This window comes from Cataglyphis hispanica, chromosome 17 (genome assembly GCF_021464435.1).
Source record: "Cataglyphis hispanica isolate Lineage 1 chromosome 17, ULB_Chis1_1.0, whole genome shotgun sequence".
Taxonomy (NCBI): Eukaryota; Metazoa; Arthropoda; class Insecta; order Hymenoptera; family Formicidae; genus Cataglyphis; species Cataglyphis hispanica.
The window spans coordinates 325,393-347,021 of NC_065970.1; the positions used below are offsets into that span (position 1 = coordinate 325,393).

Below are 21,629 nucleotides of genomic sequence, written 5' to 3' on the forward strand. Positions count from 1 at the left end.
TAGCGAGCTTATCGTACGAAAATGAGTCCCGCGGGCGTGAGAGTCTACCTGTCGTACGATCGGCCTCGACGACGGTGAAGAGGCCCCGTTGCTACGGCAAGACGCGGAGTGGCATGTGTTCGCTTTCTCGGCAGGACATCGCGCGCGTGTGCTACGGCCGGTGATCGTGCTCGGAGGCGGTGTGCGGTGATATCTCTCTTTCTCTCTCCTTCTCTCTCTCGGAAAGGCTCTCTTGGAAGAGAGTCTCACGCTCAGCGACGCGCGTCGGAGTCTGTGCGTGACAGACCCGTTCTGACCCAATGGAGGAGCCGCGTCCTCTCACCGTCTTGTTGGCTTTGTTGTTGACGTCGCTTGCACGAGGTGAGTCCTTTTTGAGAGAGGATTTTATATATATTTTCCCTGCGATCTTAACCGCCGTTATTATCTATCCATTGTCATTCGATCTCGTGAGATTCAAACGATAGAATTTCACGAATACAGATTCGTCACTTGCCTAAAAATGCATTCGTTCATTGTCTGGACATCGTTCGCGATACTCTGGCCTATCTCGGGCTCTTTAAGAGAGATTTCCGCGCGAATGTATCTGCGCCGCTGGACCACGTCGTGAGAACGCGATCGACCTGTCAACGACGCGATGACAATTCGCAGAAGCAAAACGTTATAGCTGTTGAAACAATAAATAGAATAGGATCAATAATTATTTAAATATAGAGGTTTTTAGTAACATTACCTTGCACTTTGTATATTCAAATTAAAATAGGTGCGTTTCGTGAAAAAGGGAAAGAGAAACAAAATACACAAAGAGAGTAATTAACACATGAACGGACATAGAGTTAAATTAATTTGCCAATTATCATTCATTTCAATCGCAAAAGAATAGTTTTGTACCTTTCAGTTGCACAGTTTCCGTATTTAATTTCTCTTTGTTTCTTATATTATTCTTCCATGTGCATACTGACTTCCATTTAAATGCAATTGAGCCGAAACGAACTAATCCCGGAATTAAAATGCGGAAGATCGAGACGGAAAATACAATTGCTGAGTCCCGTCCAATTTAATCAGGATAGCGAAATGAGACAAGAGTTGATGACATTTCCATCCAACGAGATTCGACACTGAATAAATATCAAATATAGAGTAGATATATATGTGTGTGTTAAGACTTTATTTTACGCCGAATTTCGATTTAATAATGTCTTAAATATCCGCAAGAATGCAGATTCTTTTCATTTAGATTGCCTATAAAATAATTCAAATTAATTCCGTAAAAATTATTTTTTTTTATCTTCATCTGAGACTTGCGATCATTCTACGCGTTATTTTTTTTTTTTTATTTCGTCTTGCAAAAATTACATAATATTTCGCACTCGTAAAATCGGACGTATAATCACATGTCGACATGTGACACCGTTAACGTAAGCAGTGCCGGTAATGTAATCATCTCTAAAAATCGAGTATTGTATATCATTGCCAGATCACATTTCGCGGAGCATTTTCGGGAATTAAATTTCGAGTATTGCTAGAAAAGCGGATTTACATCGCTTTTATCTGTTTGTGCATGTGTGGGTATCAACTGTGCAAATTTGCATAATCCGGTCGTTTGTGTGTACGAAGGAAGTCGAGTTGAGAGACCCTGCGCATCGGGTGACTATTATTGATGCAGGGAGAAAAAGAGGAGAAAGAGGGGGAAGGAGGGCGGCGAGAGAGAAGATTACGCCGACGAGAGCACGGGGGTGACTTCTTTTGGAATGTATTTTCCATTGCGATTCGAATTGCGGAGAAACTCTTCCTACCGAATCAATTTTTATATTTTTTAGTAATTATAAAATTAAATTGAATGAAACAAAATTAAATAAATTATGAAGTAACACGTGAATATTACTCTATATTTTCATATTTCAAGACGAACTCTCTCTCTCTCTCTCTCTCTCTCTGGGACAAACCAGCTGTCAAAAATTAATTATTAATTTTATTTTAAAAGGCTGAAAATGCTTTATGTGTTTGCGCGCAATGTCAAGTTTCATGAATCTCGAAATGTATTAGATTTATTAACTTTTGATGTAGCTGATTTTTTCTTCCTTAAAGAATGTACTTTTATTTCTGTCTATGATATGTGCAGGTGGAAAATCAAACTTAATTTATGTAGCATAATTAATCATGAAATCTCGTTTATCATTACTACATCTCGATCGTTAGATAAGAAAATAATATTTTTACCAAATCTTCGTATATATGATATTGTATATTTTACACATTATCTCCATTTTTTAATTTTATTGTACCAAATTAATTCAATTCACCGCATAATCTTGCATTGCATTCGGAAGCAGGATCACAGTAATCTCGCGGGACTAATTAAGACTCGATTAGTCTAACAAAGCGACCCTGCGCAATGTGCACGTTCTTCAATCACATCGCGCCGTACATATACTACCCTGAACTTTAATAATACAATACAATAGCGGAGGCAATGTAGTGTGCCCTTCGCGATCGCAATATAAATTGACATTGTCGGAGCGGAAACGATGGGGGTCTTCATTGTTGCGAGTTCGCGCTTGGTTCGATCGTCTCATGTGTTAAGAATTCATCGAGGAGATTTTACGGCTGCGGCGGTGGCGACGGAGACCAGAGCGGAACATTCCGGCTTATATACGAGCCGAAAACCGCGCGGTTTTATCGCGCTCGTGAATCGTGCGCAGTAAACATCCAAGCTCTGACCGTTCCTCCTCGATGACTATCTCCACGGATGTATACCAGTCTCCTTCGCACACGGATGTCGGATCTATCTATCCACCGCATCGCATCTATTCTCGCTACGTAATTTTGCATCCCAATGTCGCCGTCGCTTGTCGTTATTTAAAAAAAAAAAAAACGCACACATCACTATCAAGGTGATATATATCGAATCGCTAAAGTAAACCTGATAAAGGAATTTATATAGCGCGATTATTATTATTTTTCTTGTATACGTTCGTGAGATCAAATGGTCTATCAAATAGCAGGGTGTCTTATCTGGAATTTTGAAAAAATATCTGCAAGATCAGGAATTTTTTTTACAATATTTGAGTAGAGAGAGACATCCTGTAAGATAAACATTTCACAGTCCTTTTTTTTTATAAGCTTGATGCGATTATTGTACGACGAATCATTAACACAATGATTTGAAAATTATATATATGTAAAAAACAATAATGGGGATTTGCTTTCAGAAATGTTCGGAAATTCGCTTAGCACACCGACAAAACACCGGACGGATCGTGTGTGTGTGTGTGTGTGTGTTGCTCGCGCTTCGAAATTCGACGCGAAAACGCACATTCCGCTTAAACGGGGGACGCTCCTTCGGAGATATTTCCTTGCGTCTGTTCGCTTTACTCGATTTTCCGCACGCGTTTGGGATTGTTTCGCTCGTTCGATTGCGACGGTAAGTATCGGTGAAAGCCACGCATTTCGCGAATTATTCCGCTCGGAACTACATGCTTGCGGTCGCCGTGTTAAATGTTCAATTATACGCGATACTTGTAATATGTGTTGCCGTTCCTGCTCGTGTCCTCGTATTCTATCCATTACGAGCCTCTTTACTGCCAGTTTCTTGCAGAATATTTTAAAAACGACACGCAAGACATTTGTAAAATAATTTGTGAAACCGTTATTCAATATCAAATATTTTTATTAAATTTTAGTATATAATTTTTTTGCATGTTAATTTTATTTTTTGATTAATATTTCAAAATTATCCGGCTCCTCGCGTCGAAACAAATTATTATCTTCTCTCAATGCTTGTTTAAAATATCGGAATATTATTCTTCACATTGTTTAACGTCATTCGGTTTCATTGGTGCTCGTATGCCCAGCGTAAAGACCCTTTTCCGGTTGATCGAGTTGGTGAAATTTCCAACAATGAGAGAGAGAGAGGGGTTCTCTCGGCAGACTGCTCGTTGTTCAAATAAACCTGTTATCCCCGCCGTGCGAGATCGTGTCCTGTCGACGTGTAGCATACCGCGGAATAATTATGAGAACTGTACAAATAGAACATCATAAACTAAATGGTAAACAATAGTGCCAATGCTCGATCCTTTTTTACGCCCGACCGTTCTGGAGGGTCTATATATAAAGATCCCACACTATAGAGTTATACGATTCTACCTGTGCGCATAACGACTGTGTGCTTGCGAAGCAAAAGTCCTTTCTCATCGCGCTTCTTTTTTTTTTTTCTTTCTTAGCTTATTTGAAATAAATAATTGTAAACGAGTCTTCGCATTGTCGCGAAATAAATAAATTTTATCGTCAACCAAATATTTTTACGTTTCGGATAAAATCGTTACCTTCGAATGTTGTAAAAAAGTTAAATTCTTTTAAACGATAGTCTATGAGTTAGTCCATATATGGGACACGCGTCCGCGTAGTAGACGCGTATACCGCACGCGTGCGATGTCGTAATGACAACGGCTCGCCCCGACGCCCACGCACAAACCGACGTCGGCGCGCCGGTCCAGAATCTCGCGCGTATTTACGCACGTGAAACCGCGCTAGCTTTAGTCCCCCCTTGACGCATTTCGCAAATCAGGGATGGATTTGCGAAATATCTTTTTTATAGTTAATGTTATATAATTATGTTACGAGTTGTATTTATTATTACTATTATTGTATCGATCATTATATAAAATCTAAACTTGTTGAGAAAACAGTTTATGCGATCCGGAAGATAGTAATCTGTAAATTTATATTTAATCTTACGTTACATACACTCGATCTAACACTTTCCATAAAACTCGGGAGCTCGTAAACTTTATCGCGGATTTCCTCGAAAAGAATGCGATTCTTTCGCGAAGAATTCATCTTCGTATATATACACCTTCGGAATACACATTAGCGTTTTCGAGTGAAGCAGATTTGATCGCTCTAAGAACGATTAAGTCCCAATTTATCATGAACATATGTTTGACCGATAGGTTTTCAATCTAATTAATATAAATAATATATTAAATAAAAAAATTATCAATAATATAAAGTACATCCCATTTGATGCTATTTTTATTTTAAAGCACAAGATTCTTTGCTTTGCTCAATCAATCAAACGTTTACTCGAAGTATTTCATTGACTAATCTAATAATCCAAGTACTCCTTAATAATCCAAGACGGAGTTTATGACGTCATTAATAGCTCTCAGAACTTGCTTCATTCGAAAACGTTATATGAACCATTCACAGGAATTTTCCAAGCTCTTGGACATAAAGTAACGTTTAAAACCGGAAATAACTGATGTGAGAAGAGATACGTTTCGTCGAATACTCGTTTATCGATCGCGAGAACAACCTGATCAGGAAACGTTTGTCCGTCTTTTTCAGGCTTATGGGGGGGAGCGGGGGACAGGGGTTGTGTTGTTAAGGTAACAGTAGATTTTTGCATCGCGAAGGGGACATCGCGGTGACATCCTTCTGTCATTCTCGTATATTCATCAATATTTACGAGACACCCTATAGACGCTTAGGCCGCGCGCGCCGCGTACCTTGCCTTCCTTCACGGTCTGTTCGTCACATGTCGAGTACTTTTACCGCACTTTTTCAACATTCTTTTCCCTTGCACGGCGCCCGTCGTCTCGCATATATATTAATCCTCGTCGCGAAAAAATCTCAGAGATTTATCGTTCCATAAAAAATCGTAAATGCGTGCGTGAGTACGTAGCAAACCCCAAACTTGAATTCCTATGTACGAACCTCGATATCTTTTCCGTCTTCCTTTAATTAGTTTTCTTGCTTTGATTGTGTGTAAATATGTATTTACATTAAAGATTATTTTATTATTAGTTAAATAGTTTATTTTTTCGATATTATTTTCTTTTCTGTAGTCAATTATCTCTTCAACAATGATGTTTATATAATATTTTTTTGATAAAATGTATATATCTTCTTTTATATTTTTTTAATGTTAACATTTAAGTTGCGTAAGAAAAAGATAATATTATCTGCATGTGTCGTAAAGGAAACTCGTCTAGGGAAAATCTGCAGCCACATGACAAGTTACGGCTGTTCTATCTTCCTGATATCTTGCTACCAGCCGACCGTGTCAACTATGCGCGACGAGATGCTATTTTTTCGACGATTAAGCGGAAACAAACATTTAGAATTGATAACGAATCTTGTCAAGCGCGAAATCATCCGATACGTATAGGCTTGTCTGCGATAGCACAACTTCCACCTTATATTATTTCACAATCGCGCGTTGTAAAAATTGATATAAAATATGTTACGCGTGATCGTTTCTTTACCGAATCAATCGGATGATGCATTTTAACGGTAATCAAAAAGACAGGAGGTGAAAATGATTGAATAATGCAACAGCAATTTTTGGTAAAAGCAATGTGTATCTTTGTCGCTATTAATTTTTTTCTTTATATTTTGTTACACGTTATATCGACAACTTTAAACTTATTGTAATTTATGATCGCGTGGTATTTGCACCGAACACCCGGTGCAAAGTGCCGGTGGTCGCATGCGATAGATTTTATACTCTCGCATATACGATAACACACAGACTCTGTAATAGTTCTGCCGGTCTCTCTATTTCGGTATCCCATGCGGTAGGTTCTCGCTTGTACTCCTCGTAAATCAAACGGTACAACGTGCCGAATGGTTTATTTTCCTTTCGAGCGCGGGATGCAAGCGTCGCGGCGCCGAATACCTTTCTTCTCTTTTCTTCCTCTTTCTCTCTTCCTTTCCCGTTTTCCTCCCTTTCTTTTCTCGTTCTGGGAAAAGCCGTCAGCATCTTGACGAAGTGCAAGTCGCAAGGAAGGAGGGAGGTAGAGTCCATGAACTTGGAAAGTGCACGGGGGTCGTGAGAGAGTGAAATGGAATGCATGGACTACAGAATATAAAATAGAATGTATATTTTATTTTTCAAGACTATATAAAAAAGAGAAAAGGCAGAAGAAAAAAATTGTATCTTTAGAGAGCAATGTGTCACATGCCATCTAGAAATTATTGCATTGTCAGTCATCTCGCTGTCATAATTACCTTTGTTAACCTTCTATCCGGTAGCCAATGGTAGATGACGGGATTTGATTAGTAATGCAATTGTAATGCAATTTCTAATTTTGCTTTCTAATGAGTATTATTGCTTGTCGCAACTCGACAAAGATTTTTATATCCTAATGAAAAAAATCTCTTTATTCTATAAAAAATAAAATAAAGTTACATGTATTTTACAGATGATTTTGTATACATTCATTTCTAATAGTGTATGTGTGGGTTTGTTATTTAATTCTTTAATTCCAAAGAATTTTTTAATTCCTTGGATCATTTATCTTAACATCTTATAATACTTAATCGCGTCTTTATGCTCGCTGAAATGCGATTAGTGCTACTGCAATATAAACAAATGGAACAATAATTGATGATAAAAATATGTCGACGATAGCCGATGAAACGTACGTTGAAGATTTGATTTTTCCACTTGGAATTTCCTTGCCGACGCGATGGAAATTGCGTTTGTAGCGCGGATCGGACCATCGTCGATCTACCGGAGATCATCGTTTCCCCCTTACCCTCTCTTCACGTTCGTGCTCTCGCGCGCTCGAAGGTGACAGACCACCGTGAGCGTGAAATTGTAACCCAATAACCGTCGTCAGTGACTCTCAATCTCAGAGTGCTCCATTCTCGATGCTGCGGTTATGGGAAAATGTAATCGCCAATTGGGAGCTATAATCCGATAACTCTCGCTATTGGTGGCTCTTGATGGAGAATTGAATGTGTGGGGGAATTTTGTTCATAATACAATAGAATTTGATTATACAGTTATAACAAAAAAAAAATTTTTTTAGCCTTGATAATTGAATTATAAAAATAAATGTTACTTCTACGCGCTCCCGATTAATACGTTAAATTCCTTGGAATCATATCGAAATCGTTTCTTAAGTTTGTTCGTTTCTTTCTCTCAATTTTCTGGAAAGTATGCCCCACTTAATAGCATCGATAATTGACGCTACACTAATCGGAGATTGTTATCGATCTCGTAATTACGTACCGTTATAATCGGTAATTCGACTCATTATCTCTATTTGAACGTGTTTACCGAGCTTTTCTCTCCCATTTTTCTTAAAATAATAATTCATTATCTTAAAATAATCACTTCTCCAGCATTCGTTGATGAGAATAACGGTTTCAATATTCGATCGATCGGCCAAACTGCCCATTAGTATCCGATAACGAAGTAGTACAACGGCTCTGTTTAATCGATATATTTGCAGAATCGAGACCATCTAATCAGAAATTTCGCGGATAACGCGGATAAAATGGAATTTCTCACGCTATTCCCTGAGACTGCAACGAAAAGAAATTCTCTAATGTCGTTTCAAACATTTAATCTCGACCTTGAGTCTACTGAATTACAATTAAAAATGATGATGCATCTGCATTCCGTTTCTCGATGACGTCGGCATCGCTCATAGAGATATTCTCAGAGCGTGAAGCATTCTACGATTTTATACATTACCTAAATATTAAAATATTTGCGCGGATGGGCGTCGAATCTTAACGCAAGGTGTTGCTAAGAAAAAGAGAAAAAGCAACGCTTAGAGAAGCTTTTTTTCGAAGAAGCCAAGATCTAATACTTGAACGTTTTTGTAAAGACCAAAAGTTACGAGTGCCTTTCAGCGTTCCGCGATTAATGCAGAATAATATCGGAATAATGTCGTACATGTATTGCGCGTATAGAAAAATCCATATGATAGATGGTTGCCGATAGAATTCCAGTTTGTTACGCACCATTCGAGGCGATTTAGAAAAGCGATATATAATAAATAAAATCTCTGTATTTTCTCTTTTCTGTAGAGCTCCTTTTTAGATTATAATAAAAAATAAAATTACATTTTATTTTTATGTAAATATTTCCGAGCAAGAAACAATTAAGCTTTGTTTTTCAATTTCATTAAAATTTAAAATTCTTAATACTTGTTAGACAAAAAAAGTCTTGACTGTATTATATGATAATTTATCAAAAAAGAAAAAAAGAAAAAAAATTCAATTCTCATATATAATCATGTATTATATTTAGAAAATAATTTAATAAATAATTGCAAATATTTATTATATATACACAGAAAGTATATTTTCCCTCAAACTTATCAAACTATCATATATGGATTTTCTGACTAATATGAAAATGATTGATACGTACAATAATAAAATATCACAATGATATAATTTTATACAATAATAAAATATCACGATAATTTTATACAAACATGATTTAAAGATAAAATAAACTACTTAAATACAATCATTATTCTTTTCAGAGCTAGTATTGTATTATCGAAAATACTAACAAGAAATCGTTTCTGAACGATCTCTCGTCTTGTCGTCTATAAAAATCCCTCAAACGAGCATTTTTTTTTTCTTTATCTCTCTTTGTCTCTTCTTTTCCGTTGCGGTCAAATCGCGAACGCTCATTAAATCGTCTCGTATCACGATAGTGCGATCGCGCTAAGGGACACATGGAGAGGAGAGAACAGAAACAAAGAGAAAATTCAGGCATTTGGGCGTCTCGCCAAGCAGGCAAGCAAGTTGGGGCGCCCCTATATATGGGTTGGACGACCCTTTGTTCGGATCGTCTCTTTCTCTTTCTCCGCAGCCGATTATCTCTTCTATTCACTCGATGAGTCCGGCTCTTTTTCCTCCGCCCCTTTTAACATCTACACCCCCAACTAACGCGCGTTGTGCACAAATGGTTTACGAAACGCACTACGGGACGGAAATTTGATATTGCAATAACGCGCTGCTTCTAACCCGTGTATCGGGTGATCGTTAAACATCCCCTTTGTAAACAGACTGGGAAGCCCCTATCGTCGCAATTCTTATCTCCGGAAGCGTGCGATCGCTTCTACTTGACAAATTGAATTCGGGCATTGTAGGGACAGCAGAGATTCTCGCCGTACGACTTGTTTTATTGGAGGCAATATTGTTTCTTCCGTCATTATTTTTCCCCTTTCTTTGTTTCATCGTTTGCAGTCAGCGCAGGAGGTTTAGACTTCATTATCGAGCCGCAGGATGTGGTGGTGGAACAGGGTGGTCCCGCGAGGCTGGACTGCGTGGCGAAGAGCGCCTTTGGAACACCGAGTATACATTGGCGCACGGACGATGGTCAGCCGATTACATTTATCGGAGACAGTTATCGGTAATACGCATGACACGCATCTCTGGGAGAGAGATTAATGTCCCTTGCATCGTTCAAGTGTCTAAAAAAATGTTTCGATTTTATGATTTTGTAGATCACAGCTAGCAAATGGATCATTGTACATAAATAGTGTATACGCCGGTAGTGCGGAGTTAACCGGAAGTTATCAATGCTTAGCTTCCATAGATAATATCGGAGCGATTGTCTCGCGGACAGCTACAATTAAACTAGCAAGTTAGTATCTACATTCAAACTTCTCAGCATTATAATATATACATATTGAATATATCCTATTCTCTGAAAGCTTCATACTTTTGCTTAGAATGCGATCTGTTTATGTAATGAAATATGCACGTAACATTAATTTTTTTTTAAAGGCCTGCCTGGCTTCGAAAGAGAACCTCAAGATACTATGGTTTATGCAGGACAAATTGCATATTTAAATTGTGCTCTACCTGCTTCCTCCAGTTTATTAAAAATACAATGGTTAAAGGACGAACATCCGTTAGTGCTCGATAAAAATCGAATGACAATCCTGCCGTCAGGTATGACATGTAAACACATTTATGGTTTTTAATTGAGATATTTGCTAATGTAAATAAATTAATCATTATCGATATAATTTATCTTGCTGATTTATCTTTGCAGGCGCGTTGGAAATTGAAAATGTTCAGTATTCCGACGTTGGATCGTATAGATGTAACGCTAGTGGTTACGGCCAATATAGACTGAGCAACAAAGCACAATTAGGATTATTATCTAGTGACATTGGTAAGTTTTGTTATCAAGGCCAATAGGCAATAGAATTAAACACATTTGATGAGACATTATTAGATTTATTATGAATTTTTATTCGGTGGTACAGATGAAGAATCTAGCGCCCCGGTATTTATCGCAAAGCCTTTGCAACAAATAGCAATCGAAGGATCTGACGTGACTCTCGAATGCGCTGCCAACGGTTATCCGAAACCGACAATCCTTTGGCTTAAAGACGGCGCCGCTCTCGATTTGACACCCTCATTTGATTCTAGGTATGATTCTATTTTATATTACATAACTTTGAATGTCAACGATTTATAAAAACCTGAATATAATGTGTGCGTATTCATGAGAGATGTATTCTCTTTAAGATATCGCAAAGTCGCAGCTTCTAGTCTCATGATCACAAATGTCAGAGAATTAGATCATGGCTCATATCAATGCCGTGCAGAAAATGAGGGGGATTCTTTGGATGCAGTCGCTGAATTAATTATACAAGGTGCATAACTTGCGAGACATAATGTTTTAGCATGTAACTTGTCGCATATATATATATAAACGCGAAATTTAATTTAATTTCCAGTTCCGCCGAGGTTTATAAAAAAGCCAGAGGATAAAGTGGCGAGTGAAAATCAAGATTTAGAATTCGAATGTGAGATCTATGGGAAACCGGAACCGAAAATCACCTGGTTGAAGAATGGTGAGCGCATTACGTTGAGCGCATATTGGCAAATTATCAATGGGTATGTATATATAGGAAATGTTTTATATTTTTTTTCTTAAATCTGTGAAATCAAAGTATAAAAAAAATAATAATAAAATTTTTCTATTTCCAGATATAATTTGAGAATCAATGGATTGCTACCTATAGATGCAGGAATTTTCCAGTGCATAGGAGTGAATCCTGCTGGTAGTGTTCAAGCCTCAGCGCGTCTTACAATTAACCAGCCCAGTGAGTTTTACCATGAATCTCTTTAAAAGGCATCACACACATCGTTTCATTAATCGGTCAACAAATATTTCTTCACGCGAAATTTTTTTAGTTTTGTTTCTTTATTTTGATTTTAGTAATTCTTTTCATAATATTTTTCTACTTTTACATTTATTTCTATTTGAAATTTTAATTTTATCTTTATTTTTTCCTTTCTCGCGTGTTCCTTGCCGATTAACTGTTCTGCGTGCTAATATTGCGCAGAGAGAATGAATTCCCACAGAATAACGACTCCCAAGACAGTTCCTAAGAAAAAGTTGTTACTACACCGACAGCTGTATAATAAGACGTGGCAACATCCAAGTACTCTCCTAGGACATACGTTGTCGTCACTCACACCGAATCCCCCGCTTTCCATAAGTCCCTCTGACGATCCCGCGGATCTTCTCCCGGGCTCGGTTAAGTATCCCAACTCCCTTTACGATCCAGACTCCCGTTTTATAGATGACACGGATACTCTGGAGGCGTTTGACGGAGGTGGGATACCTTCTCCGCCAAGGAACCTGAGCCTAGTCATCGTTACCCCAAGGTTTATTACGCTACGTTGGCAAGAGCCGGAAAATACCAATAGTGACACTCTCAATTATTTTATACATTATAAACAAGAAGGGGCCATGAGGTGAGAAATAAATAAAATGTATATATACATATATAGATAAGTATAAAATAAACTGGATTAATCGTCATTAATCCATATAGGGAGAGAGTTGTCAACACGCAACAAAAACTAGAAGCTATGATACGTGGTTTACAACCTAGTATGACGTATCAATTCCATGTAGTTGCGCAAACCGCTCGAGGTATTAGTGCCCCTAGCGAAGTATTACAAGTTACAACGTCAATAGAGGTTAGCATGCGGTATCTTTGAATATTATTATGTTTACTATCTCGTTTATAACATCTTGTACGATTTTTTAGGCCAATGTTCCTGGACCTCCGCTGAATCTAGAAGGTCAAGCAACGAGTAGTATGAGTATTACCTTATCATGGGAGGAACCACAAGTTATTAATGGTCGAATATCTAAATATATTATTACATTTATGGAGGTACATAATTTTATTGCGAGTAGTAGAGATTTTATTGTTGTATATTAAGGTCAATAATAATTTAATCTTGTTATATTCTTAGGGCGATGGTGAAGAAATAACGCGTGAAACTACTAGTACAACGTATGAATTGGTGGATCTTGTGCCTTATACGGAATACAGCATTAGAGTTCAAGCGGTCAACGAAAATGGCCCGGGCGCATTTAGTAAGGATATCGTAATTCGAACTCATAGCGCACAACCCACGCAACCACCGCATAACGTTACGTTAGAAGCAGCTAGTTCAACGGTATCATTCGAAACAATTTTTAAATCAAATAAAAATAAATGAATATATTATATTTAAAGAATTTCATCTCTTGTCTTCTATTTAAATATGTATCCTTTTTGTTTGTTTAGAGTATTATTGTAAGATGGGAACCTCCGCTTGAAGGACAGAACGGGATTATTACGGGTTATAAAATCCGTTATCGCAGATATCCGCACGATTCCCGATCCGGAGATCGACGGCCCCCAATTACGGTAACAACTGAGGGAAATCAACGTTTGTACGTGCTCAATGGACTCGAGAAGCACGTTGTGTATCAAGTTCGCATATGTGCCTTCAACGTCAATGGAACTGGGCCTTGGACGGAATGGACAAAGATAGAGACATACGAGAACGATTTGGACGAAACGAAAGTACCCAATGCACCTAGTAATCTAAGAGGTATGTAGATTTGTGTATGAAATATAAAATGACATTTTAATTATTAAATTTGTTATAAAATGTTTATGCACATCTATTATTACAGCAAATGCTATGGCGGATTCTATACTGGTATCGTGGCATCCTCCGAAAGACCAAAGCATAAAAGTGAGGAAATATAAATTAGGTTGGGGTAAAGGTTACCCTGATGTCGAGATACAAGTTCTCGATGGAAAGCAACGATCTTATGCAATCAAACCTATCGGTAAAACATTGCGATAAATTGTTTCATTTTTATATAAATCGATAAAAATCTCTAATTTTGTAACTTTATCGTTTTCTTCTTTTATAATCTTAGAACCAACAACGGAATATGTAATATCTTTAAGAGCAACGAATAATGTTGGCGATGGTCAACCAGCATATGCAAATGTAAGAACTCCCGAACGTTTTGTATCCGAATCCGCAGTGCCTTTAATACCACCTGTTGGCCTTAAAGCTATCGTGCTCTCGGCTACTACCGTTGTGCTATATTGGACCGATACGACTTTATCGAAAAGTCAAGTACGTTTATGTCACACACACATACATATATATAATATTATTAGCGTTGTTATTTTATAAAGCCTCGTAAAATGACGCACGAAAGGATAAGCAGAAATATCTGTAATAAAGATATTTATTTTTAGTATGTCACCGATAATCGATATTATGTGGTGCGTTATACATCTTATCATCACAGTAGCAGTCCAAGATACAAATATTACAATGCTACAGATCTCAATTGTATGATCCATGATTTAAAACCTAACACGCAGTATGAGTTTACGGTTAAACTGGTCAAGGTAAAAAACAGTTAAGCACAGGTGATATCTAACAGTTGAGAAAAATAAATGTACTACAGAACAGTTTTTGCAGGGTAAACGAAGCTCGCCTTGGAGTATGGTCGTTTTAAATCAAACGCAAGAGGCTGCACCTAGTACAGCACCTCGGGATTTAATTATTCAAACTGTGGAAGATCGTCCGACTTCTGTTCTATTGCGATGGCAACCTCCTAAACAACCCAATGGACAGATTACAGGTTAGTAGTAAGATCCTTCTAAAATTCAAAAAATAAAATACATTGATTTATTGAATCATATTAATTTGCAGGATATCTTATAATCTATTCCACCGACAACACGAAATGGGACCGCGATTGGCAAGTCGAAGGTGTCATTGGTGACAAGATGGATGCTATTGTAAAGGCTCTGCATCCTAACATGATGTATTATTTCAAGATTCAAGCTCGAAATTCCAAGGGATATGGACCTTTTTCTACGATGGTTTCATTTAAAACGCCACAAAGTAAATACTTCGATTTTTACTCATTTATTTATTGTTGTTGAAAATGTTAAACTTGATTGTTTCGTTGTACAGTGTAATATAGATCTTTCAAGTAATACCTATATATTAATCCAACTGTATATAAACGTGTATATATAAACGTGTAGTATTTGCATATATATATATATATATATATATATATATATATATATATATATATATATTATTTTTATATGCTTTATGTTGTCTTTTGTTGTACATTCATGAATTAGTGTGTTAATTGTTATGTTTTCTTTTTTTTTATTCTTACTTGGTAGGCAATGGCATGGATGTCTATGATGAATTGCATGATCGAGGTAAGATATCATTTCGGACTTGATTCTTGTATTCTAATTCTGGCATGCTTTTACAAGTATGCTTTACTTTATTAAAACTTATAATTGAACTTTCCTAAGTGTGAAAGAATTTATCTGCATATTTTTAATAAAATAAAACATGCATTTGAATTTTAAATAAAACTAACAATTGTTTTCATCTTTTTCTAGATGGACGAGGCCTTTCCAACCTGTTGATTTATATTATAGTAGGTTTTTCGATTGTTATTATCACTGGTATATCCGTAGTGGTCGTAGTGTGCTGCAAACGTAATCCAAACTCACCAGATCGAAAGAAAGGGTATGTTTTATAATTGAGAAACTATTTATTAATATAATTAATACTTTTTATATTTCTTATAAGTTATTTATGTATCTTTTTTATAATTTTTTCACGTAGATATATGAAAGACTCGAATCAAAAAACGAATATCAAGCCGCCAGATTTATGGATTCATCATGACCAAATGGAGCTGAAGGCGCTAGAAAAATCATCGTTAAATGGTGAACCATCTACCAGCGGCGTCACTAGTAATACATTACCTAGATCGGGCAACCTGGAATATAATCAGGATAATGTGCACGGGAATTCCAGTTCGTTGGATAAACGTACTTATGTGCCAAGTTATATGGGTAAGCATGTATAATTTTAATGAAGGATATATTGCGCGCTGCACTGCCACAAATCAAACATCACCAGAAACATTGAATCACCTCACAAAACTAACAGTTATCTTATTTACATAAGCAAGAGTAATTCCTTTATCGCACATTACAGAATATTGTTTCAATAATTTTTCTTGTAAATTAATATTTTAGTTTAGTACAGTGCACACTAAAAAAAAGAGAGAGAGAGAGATTCTGTATATTTCATTTGCAGTTTTCTTGATTTTGTTATTTGGTTGCTTTTTACTCATTTCCTATTAGGTAACACTGACGAGAAGTGCTCAACCCTGAGCAGACAGCACAGTCGTGGAAGTCACAAACCTAAACTAATTACACTCCCTGTTGACAGTGCACCTTTGCATCAGCGTAAGTAGTAGTAAGATCACTCATAATAGTGCACAAGTATTGTGATAATGTAACAATATGTTTTTATATCAGTAGGAATTAATCAGTAGGAAAATACAATTATTTTTTACAACAAGACAAGTGAACACAAACACATAATATTCAATACAATCATCATTTTAATGTAGGTATCAAAGTTTTCGACTTATTGCAGCTATAGCTACGGCTACCCCGATTGTAAATACTAGCATATCGCAGCCGACCATTCATACTTCGTGCAGCGATACGTCCTCGGTGAGACAAAATTATCCACGAACGGTCGCACAATACAGTTTAAATCGCGCGCATGTGACGTTGGAACCGACGCCGGAATCTAGTCCGGATTCCTGTAATATGCCTAGCTCGTACGAACCGCTACAGAGTCAAGTAAGATTTCGAATATTTGCAATATAAGCTACTATAGTAATGAATAGCAGGATTGTTCTCTAATTTTTTTTTTTTTTTTTTCCAGTTACCCTATGGCACAAGCGGGCAGTCATACAGTGGAAACACTCAATATGCCCCTGGTCATTACGGTAACAGTAATCAACCGATGAGCAATACCGTTGGAATGGAGAGCAACAATAGCAAACGTCTGCAGGGCCATCCGCTCAAGAGCTTCAGTGTACCGGCACCTCCGCCGCAAAGTGCCCCTTCGACACCAGCACAACAGAAGCATGGTGGTTAGTATCATATATACTATATATTAATTATTAATGTAATTGAACATGTGCTTAACATAATTCTTTTCATAATTGCAGTATCGCAAGTGACAGTGCGGCCGACAATGTCCGGAAGCCCGTACAAGAAACCGCAAAGTTCGTCATCACAATTGGCGAAAAATCGTTTAGCCTCCGTGTCGAATCCAACGCATACTACGGAAGAAGTTGAACGTTTAAAGGTAAAAATCTGCCAGATCTATGCTATATTAATATATGCCTTGATTCTCATATAATTCAATATCGATATTTTATATTTATAGACATATATTTCGTGCAATTACTTTATAATCGAATTAAATTATAATTACAGCCATCTTATTCTACGGAAGAATTGAATCAGGAAATGGCCAACCTAGAGGGTCTCATGAAAGATCTAAATGCCATAACAGCATCAGAATTCGAATGCTAAAGCAGGTTCCTAAGCCTTGTGCCATCCTAACTGATGGATAGACTGCAATGTCACATTCGCAATGTTAGTACCTGGGAGGTAGTAAATTAATTAACACATTTGAATCTATCGCGTAATCAGTTTACGTGATTATTATCAGCATTATAAACGCGAGACGAGCGTTATATAGTTAATTAGCGCCGATGAACGGCACAATTAACGCATGACCCGAATGCTCGATTTAATACGATATAATTCGGAACGTAGCATTCAGTCATTTATTAAATCATTCCATTCTAATAATTAATGTTTCTCTCCGGTACTAGCGTTGGTTATCTCGAGTGTGAAACTCAAAGTTGTGTACTTGCCAATATAATTCCGATAGCATGTCAGCGTTTTTTCGTATTTTTGATAGCGCGAGCATGCGAATATGTAATGCCGCGATCGGCCGCGGGAAAAACTCGACGAGCATTTTATGTTATAGATGTTTATGATAATCGCGTGTGAATGTGCTATAAGACGCATATACCGAGACCGAAACATAAGTTGTACAATTACATGATCGAGTCCAATGTGTTTTCTACAATGTGTATGAAAGTCGATGTACAATAATGTAATAAGAAACGTTACGACATCTTCAACATTTACATGAAAATCCGGGGTAATTTAATCAGATGACCTTTAATTGTGCTTTCATATACATTGATCAGAGAGCAATCTTGCCTAAATAAAAAAGGAGTACTCTACGCTTTGCAGTTCTAGCAAAAGGCGTACATTGCTATTCCGCATTCATGTAATTTGTATACTTATATAATTGCATTCTACGTCGATACTAATAATTGCCATATTTACGCTTAAAAAAAGTGGGATACGCATGAATCGCTTGGTCGAGTAATATACGATTTAAGATTAAAGACGGAAAATGTGGAATAATATTTATTCTATTTTTATATTTATTAAAATCGATTTATGATGATTTTTATTGTATATTTTTACATTTGAAAGCATTTTTAGCAAAATCTATAACACATTTCTAGTTTAGATTTATTTAGAAAAAGATAATTTTATAATGTGTCTCTGACAACAATGAATAAATTTTTATTTTTATCGGGATATTTAATGTGAAATTGTGCTAACTCTCACTCGATGCTGAGCATAAGATTTATGCTCGGTTTTATGCTTTAAGGATTATAAAATTTCTAACTTGTATATATATTACATTCAGGCGTAGATTTTTAAATCCGATTTATGTATTAGTTTTTATTCTGTACTCAACATCCTTGGCAGCTCGCATTTAAGAAGAAAGATTTCGTGCGTGTACCTTTTGTTGAATCAACCACCTAGTATTACGATCTCAATGGAAAATATTATTTTAGAGTTAAATGCGAAAATCGAATATGGGTATTATACCATAAACTGTTTAGTATAACAAAATCAACAATCGATTTTCCTTGTAGATTGGTCGCGAAAGATGTATAAGATTCATTCGCGGAATTTAGTGACACGATATTTTCGGACCAATCTATCGCTATTTCTAGAGTTGAGCTATTTTATTGTAAACGTAAAGTGTATAAAGATTACTTTATCAAATATGGTCCATTTAAAAATGAAGTAAGTTTTATTTGCTCCAAGAATTATTCTTGCGAGTTAAAGTATTATTGATAAAAAGTTGTATAAGCAAATATTGGGATACACATATACTTTGTACAAATTTACTTATCTGTATGTATTTTACTTATTTGGATACTGCAATCAGGAACATAATTCTCTTAGGAAAAATTTTTTTTATAAACAACGCACAAATGCTCAATCTTTACTGGCAAATCGTCGAGATATATTTATATATATATTCATATATTTATATTACCAAACATTTTATATAAACTACTTACTGCCAATTCACATTAATGCACATATCCGTCAAAGTACATACGTACATACATTTCCTTCCAACGCTAAAAACTTTTAATTCAGCAAAACATAAATAAGACAAGGGAGTATTCAACTCCCTTGTCTTATTTATGTTTTGCTTATTTAATAAATATAACAATCATCATTATATTATGAAGTAATAACGCTTGTAGAATTTTTTTAATCGTACTCGACTGTTTTTGGAACATTTTTGTATTTTCATAACATTCGAGATATTGTACAAAGTTGTATAATTAAGGACGTTTTAATAGGCGTATGCGAGTTAATAGAATGTAAGTAATATGAATTAAGCTTATTTGATACTTTTGCTCGTGAAGACAAAATTAAATATCGGAAACGAATATAAATTAAGTTAAAAAAGCAGCATGTCAGCTTTATCATTTTTAAATATATATTTTAATTTTGCGTGAGAGAATAATTTGCATAGTATGAATTTCGATGTAGCACAATCTTTTCATAAGCACTGCAAAGTAACAGATGATATTCTCCTTATATAAATGCTATTAAATTTATAACACAGATATTTGCAGATTACAATATTTCAAACAGAATCGAAGCAATCTTGTATTCAGAGTATTATGTGTTACTTGTGTCAGTGATAATACCGCCCAATACAATTTATATAAAGAGCAAATAAGTTCTTTTATTGTTGGTTTAGCTTGATGAGAATATTATAGAATTCAAATGCGTTCAACTAATAAGGTTCTATTTGTCAAGAGTAGCGCTACATTTTTATTTATCATAAGTCAATCATAAAAACGCGTTATGTTCTCAGATAAGTTATATTTTACACTATGTTATTGTCTTTGCGCTGATTTTAAGCTTTGCACAAGTTTTCACAATTGTGAGAAGAACCTGTAAGTTATATCGATAAAGAGAACATTTTGTACATTAAGCATATATACATATATACATATATATATATATATATATATATATATATATATATATATATATATATATATTAAAGTTGTATCTATTACTATGTTAAAAAAAGCGACAGATACTTTTTGATTGAAAGACAAAGGCCTATGCGGAGGGCCTGTGAAAATAATTTACCACAAAAGTATAATTAGCATAGTTACGTATATATATATATACATATATATACATAACAGATATTTATCTATATAAAATGAATATTATTTATTGTTTTCTATATACGCGCTGAATTTTCTGAAGACAAACGAAAAAATACGAAACGTTAGAGGCTGGTTTGCATTCGATCGTGTCACATCACGCTAATGCGTTTCTTACTCTCATTACTCATCAACGAATCGATCATCCGCATTTATAAATTAGCAAGTAAATAAATTATCTAGTATTAGCATTTACATAAAATTGACGACGGGGGGGTAATCGCGATTAAAAGCGCGATCGGCTTATCGATGTACATAATATAAAAGAAACACACATCGCCACTTTATACAAGATGATCGAGTATTTATATATATTAATATACATAGCTATTACATATATATATATATATATATATATATATATATATATATATATTTATTGAATATAAATCTTATATTTGTACGACATACGAGAGATATAAGGAAGCCCGCCCTGAGACGAAAACATTCATAACAAGTGTGTGATAATATTTGTAAAACTTGATATTCAATAAACAATTTTATGTTCTTTACAAATTTCGCGTACATGTATGTGCGAATAAAAATGAATATTCGTATATTAAATTTCGAAATCAGTTAACATTAATAATGATATAGTCAAATTTCTCACTTTTAAATTTCTTTTACTTCATGTTTTTCTTTCTTTCTCTAAAGCATTCTATTTTACTATAAATTAAATTTTTTCACTTTTTATTGCTGTTCCATTATATTTTTTTCCATGATAAAGTAAAAAAGTGAGTAAAAGACAGAGAGTGCAACATTTTTATTCTACACATGTATATTAAAATAAGAATAGCAGTTTATGCGAAAAACTTTATAATAAAAACATATAATATGTGTTTGGTCGCGACAATTTCACGATATAAAAGTATAATCGATTATGTGTAAAGATTTTCGGAAATAATTTTTGAAAAAGTGACTTTAAATATATAAAAGCAATGCTGGTTTATTTATTATAGATTATGTGTATTAATTATCTCGATTATTTATTAAAAACGTTTATATTACAATTGTCTAATTAAAAAATATAAAGAATCAAATTTTT

At 35.4% G+C, this 21,629-nt stretch overlaps 1 protein-coding gene across 6 annotated transcripts; it reads left to right on the forward strand.

The window, feature by feature from the left end:
• The first annotated feature begins 2 nt into the window (after positions 1-2).
• LOC126856036 (neogenin) lies at positions 3-19,519 on the forward strand. Of its 6 annotated transcripts, none has more exons than XM_050604195.1 (27): positions 73-360; positions 10,003-10,168; positions 10,263-10,402; positions 10,546-10,713; positions 10,817-10,939; positions 11,034-11,199; positions 11,299-11,426; positions 11,511-11,670; positions 11,764-11,879; positions 12,123-12,537; positions 12,618-12,765; positions 12,837-12,965; positions 13,048-13,254; positions 13,365-13,674; positions 13,760-13,918; positions 14,012-14,217; positions 14,343-14,498; positions 14,572-14,734; positions 14,806-15,000; positions 15,297-15,335; positions 15,525-15,654; positions 15,754-15,986; positions 16,281-16,385; positions 16,585-16,790; positions 16,876-17,086; positions 17,165-17,304; positions 17,436-19,519. In XM_050604195.1, exons 1-27 carry the CDS (start codon positions 300-302, stop codon positions 17,532-17,534), a joined length of 4,479 nt encoding a protein of 1,492 aa, XP_050460152.1. In that variant the 5' UTR covers positions 73-299; the 3' UTR covers positions 17,535-19,519. The 6 variants fall into 6 exon arrangements, with proteins under 6 accessions (XP_050460156.1, XP_050460154.1, XP_050460152.1 ...); XM_050604194.1 differs by having other exon boundaries at positions 80-360; positions 16,579-16,790; XM_050604198.1 differs by having other exon boundaries at positions 80-360; positions 12,363-12,537; positions 16,579-16,790.
• The last annotated feature ends 2,110 nt before the right edge of the window (positions 19,520-21,629 follow it).

What these genes read in the sequence shown, in the direction of transcription:
- LOC126856036 (XM_050604194.1), top strand. Translation starts at nt 300, where the DNA reads ATGGAGGAGCCGCGTCCTCTCACCGTCTTGTTGGCTTTGTTGTTGACG. An exon ending in AAACAAGAAGGGGCCATGAG is followed by an intron (nt 12,538 to 12,617) that starts GTGAGAAATAAA and finishes TAATCCATATAG; the next exon opens with GGAGAGAGTTGTCAACACGC. An exon ending in ATATTATTACATTTATGGAG is followed by an intron (nt 12,966 to 13,047) that starts GTACATAATTTT and finishes TTATATTCTTAG; the next exon opens with GGCGATGGTGAAGAAATAAC.